Raw genomic sequence first — 9,068 nt, forward strand, 5'->3', positions numbered from 1 at the left:
TCATTACAAAACTCTTGATTTTCTCATACAATCTTTTCATTGGGTTTTACAGGGAAATTAATTATGATATACTGAGATATAGGCCAGAGATCTACCCCAGAAGTAATTTACTTATTAGTAAATATCTTTAATGCAAAAATAATCCCTTCAATAATTATTTTCAGATAGAACTTATTTTTTAGGCAAATGTATTTGTAAGAATTCTTACTATCTGGATGTTGCCCATATACTTTTTGTTAAGAATTATTTATTATTATTGTTTTTCAGTTATGACCAGAGAGAGATGGAGAAAGAGAGCAAGCCTCCAGGTCTGGGAATCAAAAGGCAGCTAGCCATGTGGGAGCCCAGCGCCTTTAACCACCACACCACCTGCCGGTCCCACCCACACAGTTTTAAACATTGTATCTATGAATAGAAAAAGAAACCCATTGCTAGTCAAAGTCACATTTTGGGAATTAATATTGATCCAAATCCTATAAAAATCTCAATTTACCAAAAAAGTTTTGAAGATTTTTAATCTTCCTTAAAATTATTTTTGAATAACAAAAAAGAATATATTAGGTTGTTGAGAAAGTCGTGATGTATTTTTTCTGTGATTTTCTATGCAAAAATGCATCATGACTTGGGAACCAGCAGTTAGCGTAATGGCTATGTCGCTGGATTCCCACGTAGTCGACCACGGTTCGTGTCCTGGACCCGGTGGCTTAAAACTCATGCCGGGCGCGTGTGCGTGCGTGCCCAAGATCCCGAGAGGAGAATGGAGGAGAAGGGATTGCGGCGTGACCATACCCCCTGGGGGGTGATTTCTCACTTTCTGTCTCTATGTCTCTCTCTGTCTGTCTGGCGAGCGCACACACCCTACAGTGAAAATCTCTCCAAAAAAAAAAAAAAAATGCATCATGACTTTCCTGATGACCCAGTAGGACAATCTGATGTCAGCAATTTCATACAGTTAATTTATAGGCTATATCTGAGTGTGTTGCCAGAGTGGCTGTATCAGGGGCAGTGCATATTCCACCAGGTCTAGCTAAATGATAATGCATCAAGTTTGGTGCCCATTCTAATTGCTCACTGTCCATGCTGGCTTGGATTATCATCATTGCCTATGTCTTTTACAGTAAAGTGATATGATCATCTTACAAATATAGGCCTGTAGTTCTTTGAATCACACTTTTTGTAATAATAGAATGTTTTTGCTAAGAAAATAAAGATCCAGAATGCTGATTTGCAAGCATTTTAGTCATTAAACAGTATCTTGTGCGTAAGTGGGACTAAGCCTATTAAATGGTAGAAAGGAACAATAATAAACTAGAAAATTATTTCATATTTATATTTATTTATTTATTTTTCAAGAATTAATTAATTTTTTTTTCAAATTTCACCAGAGAGAGACAGAGAAAGAGAAAGGGAAAGTGAGAAAACAAGCTGCCAGGTCTGAGACTTGAACCACGGTCACTTATGTGGGAGTCCAGCACCTTAAACACCACGCTACTTGCTGATCCTTGTATTTATATTTAAACTTACCACCAGACAGTGCAGCTATTTCTAGTGATTCCATTCTCTTTTTTTGGGATCCCATAAATCATGATTAAATATTTCCTTGGTGTTGGGAACACATTCTCATGTACATGTTTATTTCTATTAGCATGAATGCTGTTTATTCATTTATCAAACATTTACGAATAGCTGTTGAATTTCAGAAACTGGGAGATCTGGGACATTGAGGATGTACTCTTTTGTTGAGGGGAAAAATATGAAGACACACAAAATAACAAAAATATTCTGATATGTAGGAGACCCAGAGTCATAGAGAAGACATTTGAATAGGAACTTAAACGAGGGGGAGGGATGTGCCAGGTGGCAAGGATGAGAAAGTATGTATCAAACCCAGTGAAGGGTTAGCATGTACTAAGACCCAGGAGTGTCTAACAGCTTGGCATGTGCCAGGAAGCTTGGACACCTCCTATCTAAGAGAGTGAAGAGGTACAACACTAGAGAAGCCAAAGGATAGAATGTGTCTGTTCCTACAAGGAGAAAGAATTTTAAAAAAGGAGTTGCAAAGGGTGGTGGAGGTTAAGAAAGGACCAGGAATAAACTTTGTCCTTGTGGCCTGCATAGGAGCGTTGCTGACCTGGTTGAGCAGTAAAGTAATGAGTGTGGAAGTCAGACTGATGGGATTCAGAAGTAAACAGGAGAGGAAGAAACAAATAAACCAAACCAAAACAACAACAACAAAACTACAAAAGCAGCACCTGTGGCTCAGAGCCTCTATGGCACAGTTAGTAGTGTTGAGTAGACACTGAGCTGGATGCCACCTGCCGACATAGGTTTGAATCCCCAGGCTGGTCTGGCTGAAAATAGGCTGGGCACATGCATGTGTGCCTAGGATCCTGCACTGTGGGAAAGGTATCATGGTGTCTGTGGCCTGTGGACACTGCTCTTCTCTCTCCCATATACATGTTCTGTTAGGAATCACTCCCAGATAGATTCAGCGTGTTGGGAAGAGGAGGATAGATAGCCCGGGCAGGATCCCCTTCATCCTCCATGCCACTCCCTCCATTTCATGTAACTCAGCACATTTGGGGCAAAGAGAAAGGTCTGGAAAGGAAGGCTGTGCTTGAGTTAGGGGTATGAAGGGAAGGAGGTCTTGAGAAGGAACAAGTCAAGATGGAAGCTTGTGGAAGGTTAACCATGGGCAGGAGGAAAGAACTCCTGGAAGCCTGAGAAGAAAGATGGCTTAAAATTGGTGGCCCAGAGGGGGAGAGAGTTCATGCTCTCTGATTGAAGTATTTACAACCTATCAGGTCATCCACCATTGATACTGAGAGGAACATGGGGGAAGAGACTTGCATGAAGTTTTCGCAGAGCCTCGGTGTGGAGTGAGAGAGGAACTGTCCAAGGCCGGGGGAGAGTCCCAGGCAGTGAGAGTGCTGAAGGGGCCCTGGAACACAGTAACTGATAAAGACAGTAATGCGTGTGTGCATGTGTATATTTTCACCTGAGTGTTGGCATGTGTTCATGTGTTTTCGTGCCCTAAAGATAATCCCAGTCTTGATGCAATAATTATTTAATTTACCTTTTTTTTGTTTTTTTTTTTTTTTTTGAGAAGTTTTCGCTATAGGGCGCGTGCGCTTGCCAGACAGACAGAGAGAGACATAAAGACAGAAAGTGAGAAATCACCCCCCAGGGGGGATGGTCACGCCGCAATCCCTTCTCCTCCATTCTCCTCTTGGGATCTTGGGCATGCACGCACACGCGCCCGGCATGAGTTTTAAGCCACCGGGTCCGGGGCGCAAACCACGGTCGACTACGTGGGAGTCCAGTGACATAGCCATTACGCTAACTGCTGGTTCCCAATTTACCAATGTTTATTGGACTGCATCTGTTGTATTTTCCATCAGCATGCAAGGCACTGGGATTACTAAGAGGAGCAATATTGTTCTTAGGAACAGATAGTCTAGTGTATCAGACATGTAGGAAAATAAAACACAGTATAAGGCGTGGAAGGCAGTATTAATATATAGGTAGGACGAGAGGAAGGGAGTTAGTTACGTCTTAGCTGCTTTAAAGGAGGTGAATGGTTGTAACTGAGGCACTTGAGTTAGTTTTTGCTACAGGGCACATGCACTCATCAGAGACAGAGAGAGAGAAAGAGAGAATGAGATTTCACCCCTTGCGGGGGATGGCCACATTGCAGCCCCTTTCTCCACCATTCTTCTCTCAAGATTTTGGGCATACACTCACACATGCCCAGTGTGATTTTTCAAGCTGCTGGGTCTGGGACTTGAGCCATGCAACTGGCCATGGTGGATCCAGCGCTTTAACCTCCACACCACCTGCTGGCCTGACTCAAAAGATTTTTGATCACGCGTACGATCCATGATCAAGGCACGAAGTTGTTGAGAAATTCTGAATGCAGAACAGAGATTTAGGAAGGTGGACATTCGGAGCTTATGACTGAATGTGACTTTTTATAGAATCAGGCATTAGGACCTGAAATGTTTTCAAAAATGTTTCCTTGACAGTGGAATGAGTTAGCTCTCTTAATTTCTATCGAAAGATGTAGTTTCCTAATAGTTTTAGAGGGTATTTTAAAAAAAGTTCAACGTTAAGAATGATCATATTAATCCTAAAATTAAAAAAATATGAGTTCTGTGGATTTTAAAAATTATTATTGCGAGAAGGCACATGGGCTTGCCAGAGAGAGAGGACCCTGTGGTGGGGCGTGGTCACATGGCAACTCTTTTCCCCCTTTCTCCATCCCATTAGGATTTGCGGCATACACATACACATGCCCTGTGTAGTTTTCAAGCCACCAGACACGAGATTTGAACTGGCAGCCATTTGGAACTTGAACCCAGCCATACTGCACATAACTGCTGCACTGCTGGTCTAGCTAGCCCACGATGTTTTTGTTCACACACACACACACACACACACACACACACACATGCACACACTATGTTCTAACTTCCAAAATGACAAACGTACCATATGCTGATAGATCACTTTGATTAAACTCTATTATACTATATGATTGTCTCTTAGGCATGTGAAACTTAGTTTAAACCCTTGTTTTCTTCACTGGCAACATTCAAAAAGGAAAAAAAATATATGTACTTTGTTTCGGTAATTACTAAAAATCTTCTGAAAGTTTATCAGCCTGTTAGAAACAGAAAGTAAGTTGTTAAAGCAAAAAATGCCCTGCTCCAAGGCATAGTCTCGTAGTGCTATGTTAACAGATCATTAGGCAGTTGGGGATCCCTGCTCCCCCCTCCAGGCTTCATTTGAAAATGTACTTCTGAAGTACATCATGAAGCCCAAACCAAATTGCTCACTTAATATTTAATGTTTCTGCGATGGAATCACTTTCTCCCTCGAGGTTGATTTCAGATTTACCAGACACACTGACAACACTGCACTCCTTATTTTCCCCACATGACCTCAGCTTCTGCTTTAAAAATGTTGGAATAAAGGATGCTTTTGTTCATATCTCGCCTGCCTGTGATTTATTGACAAAGTGTCTGCCGGCTGAATGGAATAGTTTTACAGTATGAGTGCGGCTTTCAGTGGAGGGGCAGGACTTGGGCTTTAGAAGGAAGTGAATTGGATAGGTCAGGAGAATGTACCATTTGGAAACACCCCTTTCCTTTTTGATTCACGTGTCAGGACAGCAGGAGCAGGCTGTTCAGTGCCCGTCCCTGCGCAGAGCCGGAGAGAAAGCAGCTTGGAAATCAGCTGCAATTTTTAAACCTTGCTTCTGGAGTATTTTTCTTTCCGGTAATGATCGTCAAGTGCTTGGACTTGTCTTAGAAGCTGTTTTGAAACTAACATGGTTTAGTCCACTCACTGCATGTTGGGTAAATTCAAAACCCACATGCTCGTCCTTTTGCAGTGGAATAAGTCACATCTGATGGACATTTTCTGTGCTTATAGCATAGTAATGAACGTCTGACAGGCGCGACCTTTCATAAGACAACCCACACTATTGGCTTTCTGCCCAGAATATTGCTGCAACACTATCTGTGATTGGTTATCTCTCTATCATGCATTGCTTCACAAGGGGAAACGGCCCCTTTTTTTAATAAATCTACAATGGCTGGCTGCAATATGCCTCACTGTAAGTATTTTGTGTGTGTGTATGTGTGGGAGTGAGAGGGAAGAGAGAGGCTGACTTGAATATTACTTTGTCTGGTCTCTCATGCCAGGTTGTGATACTGTAGGACCTCAGTAAAGTGCTACTTAGTAAATCTTAACCTATCTCTTTTTTCTACAGGTTGGTACTAAGAAGTGCCTTTCCTGACGTCTCTGCTGCTTGGAACCGCTTCTAGAGCAGTCTCTGCTTTTGCCTTGCTTGCTGCCAGCTAGACTGTGACGACAGCACATCCACCCTCCACCTCTAGCCCAGACACCCCCATTTCTACTTATAATCAAGAGAAAAGCTCTAAGTATCTGGCATTGCCCTAGGCTGCTTTAGTTTTAAAAGAAAAGTTTGCTGAAAAAGTAAGATATCTTCTGCCAGGAAATCAAGGAGGAAAAAAAAAAATCATTTTCTCGATTTTGCTCTAAACTGCTGCATCTGTCTATGCCAAACTAATCAATACCGATTGCACCACCAAACTCCATTGCAAATTCAGCTGTGAGGAGATTCCCTTTCAGACAACTTTGCTGAAGGCAGCTTGGAAATTCGGTGTCAAAGGGTCTGCCACGTTTTCATGCTTGCATTTTGGGCTCCAAATTGGGAAGGGGTTACTGAGAGCACAAGGCTGATTCCAGGCCCTACTTTTAAACATTCATCTACTTATAATCGTATTATTTCTCTCAAAACCAAAACCTCTTTGAATTAACAGTTTCATGCTGTGAATTTCTAGTGGGAGATCTTTTCCTTGATATTGACAACACAATTTTCCATGTACTTTTAAAGCAGGGAGTGGGGGAAAAGTATTTTGGAGGGGACATTTTCATCATCATTTTACAGTTTTATCAGTTCAGCATTTTTTTTTTTTTTGTCGTTGTTGTTTTTTGGTTTTTTTTTTGGTTGTTGCTGTTTTTTTGGGGGGGAGTTGGGTTTGTTGGTTTCACTGAAAATTTAACTACCTGTAAAATCTAAACATGGCTGTTAGTGTCACACCAATTCGGGACACAAAATGGCTAACACTGGAAGTATGTAGAGAGTTCCAAAGGGGGACTTGCTCACGGCCAGACACGGAATGTAAATTTGCACATCCTTCGAAAAGCTGCCAAGTTGAAAATGGACGAGTAATCGCCTGCTTTGATTCATTGAAAGTGAGTAAATATTATATTCTTTTAAGGATATGCAATAATTGAATAAAGGGGATATGGACCTGTTCTCTGAGTTTGGAATTATGGATTGTTTTGTTACTAGTTTAGTTCTACCTTATGTTCTTACTGATGGTGTTGGGCTGGGGAATTTTATGGTGAGGACTGGAACCAAATCTGGCCAAACTTTGTTACAGATAACTTGACCAGTTCTTCACTTTGTGATTTTTTTTTTTTCCTTTTTCCTAGAGCAGAGTGTTAATGTACTTCTTACTTAGTAATAGCAAAGTCAGTGTCTGTCTTTGGGAATGGAGAATGTAGAGGCCCCTGTGTGTGTTTAGCATATGTATGTATGATATAGAATGCCATGGCTGAATAAAAATGATTTGTTTTTGTCTGTTGGTAAAGACTGTGTCCCATCATAAAGGAATGGCAGATTTCAAATGAGCTCAAACGAAAGACTTTTTAGTCTTTTAACATATCAATGTTTTGGATTTCCTTTTCATTTTAGGGACTTATCATTTTAAGGCCAGGAGCCTTGCATTTTGTGGAAAATGTAATTAGAAGTAAGATTCTGAACTGCTGCTTTGGTACATTACCTGAGGGGTAAACTCTGTTGAATGCAGTTTTATAAATAAGAAGAGTTTGCTAAGTACTAATAATCACTGCATTCTCTTCAGCGTCAGAACTTCTAATATGAAGTAGCTCAGCAGTTTATTTTTTGTTACATTCTATTTCCTCTTTGTAATAGTCCCAGACAGAAATGTTAAAAGTTAGCTTTTGTGGGCACCATAATACTCAAAGACTTACTTCAGTATTCCTTGACATTCAAGAATGTCATTGGATTCATAAATCAAGGATCAAGTTTAAAAATGGGTCTCTTAAAAAAATAGCATATATGGCTTTACTTTGACATGTAAGGTCAAGACTAGAAATGTGTTCCTGGGTACTCTGAAACTACTTAGTTTAATCAAATTGCTTTTGCTTGTTAATATCCCAGTTTAACTCTTTAAATCTTTAAGGAAGGGCTCCCTATCACTTCTACATATATGGAGAAGTAAGATTGATTTCACCTTTCAGAACGAAATCGTTATAATAATAATGTTTTCTTTCATAACACCAGCATGAATTATGAGTTAACTGTTTAATTGCATCAATTTGGCTTGTTCACTTTGCCGAAGTTTTTGCCAAAGATTCCAAGGATATCATCTTCAGAATACGACAAAAAGTAACAATAATATCTTTAAATGTTAGGTTGTTCTTGATTGAATACCATAGTCCTAAAGATCAGTAAGCAAAAGTTATAAATGACCATCAGGTCTCTTTGGCCTCTTTCCTTGAAAGGCATTGATGAAGGGCACAGTAATTGTACCTTTGCAAATGTGTATTCCTAAATTCATACTGACTGCATTCAGGTGTAATTAGAGACGGGGGGGGGGGGGCATAAAATGAGGGGCAAAGGGCTAATTACTCTTGTCGGTAACCAGCTGTGTCCATAAGTAACCCTGTTTTGACCCAATTACTCGTAAATCCAATTTTTAATCCTACAGACAGTGGATGGTGCACTCGTAGCTGCAGAATGAAGGGCATTGAATTTGGCTGTGACATTGAGTCCTTTCACAGAAGACCTGCCCTCACAACATTTAGAAACATTGTGAAATATTAATATTCCGTTGCTATTTTTCCATCTCAAAATATTTTTTTAGTTGCTGCTCACTTGTGGCTACAGAACAGTCCCCCTTTGAGTAAAGCAACAGCATTGCTTTAATGACATGCTATGTGGTTAACAAGATTCAGCAGCCACATCAAGGACTTTTTTTTTTTTAATTAACAAATAATTTCAAGATTATAAGTTTATTTTATGACATGAACTCATGGTAATAGCTAATCAGTGCAAACTTTGTCCTTTCTCTTTGTCTTTTTAAGATACACTGAAATTTTGTAGTGGCTGAAATTTGGCAAAATATTTTGGAGTTGAATAAAAAAAAAAAGGGCTTTTTTTTTTTTTTTTTTTTTTTTTTTTCTGTTTGAACTTCATACCCAGGGCAATAGCTCTTTAAATATTAGTGAAATAACTATGTTAAGAATTAATTCAAACAACTGGGATAGGCAGTTAATTAGGTATTTATGTTTCCAAAACCATGTCCCTTACATATAGCTGACACATTATGTGATTCTTAATACAGTATTTAGAATCCTACCTTTTAGGTAGTAACCCTCCTGTATTCAATTTGGTGGCTGAAATAGATGAAAAACATATTTTTCAAAGACCTAAAGTATGACTCATG

The 9,068-nt window shown here is 39.8% G+C and overlaps 1 protein-coding gene across 17 annotated transcripts in view; it reads left to right on the forward strand.

The window, feature by feature from the left end:
* The window catches only part of MBNL1 (muscleblind like splicing regulator 1), a 244,304-nt gene that overhangs the window by 58,356 nt on the left and 176,880 nt on the right, over positions 1-9,068 (forward strand). For 10 of the 17 annotated variants that reach the window (XM_014588294.2, XM_006149750.3, XM_006149751.3 and 7 more), the window contains exon 2: positions 5,777-6,786. The exons of 6 other annotated variants lie outside the window; for them this stretch is intronic. In XM_014588294.2, the coding sequence (XP_014443780.1) occupies positions 6,613-6,786 (174 nt within the window). In that variant the 5' untranslated portion in view covers positions 5,777-6,612. Of the gene's footprint in view, positions 1-5,248; positions 5,621-5,776; positions 6,787-9,068 lie in introns of those variants that run through there. One more of the 17 variants, XM_014588292.2, reaches the window with a different exon arrangement.

This window comes from Tupaia chinensis, unplaced genomic scaffold (genome assembly GCF_000334495.1).
Source record: "Tupaia chinensis unplaced genomic scaffold, TupChi_1.0 Scaffold000272_1, whole genome shotgun sequence".
NCBI classification, from domain to species: domain Eukaryota; kingdom Metazoa; phylum Chordata; class Mammalia; order Scandentia; family Tupaiidae; genus Tupaia; species Tupaia belangeri.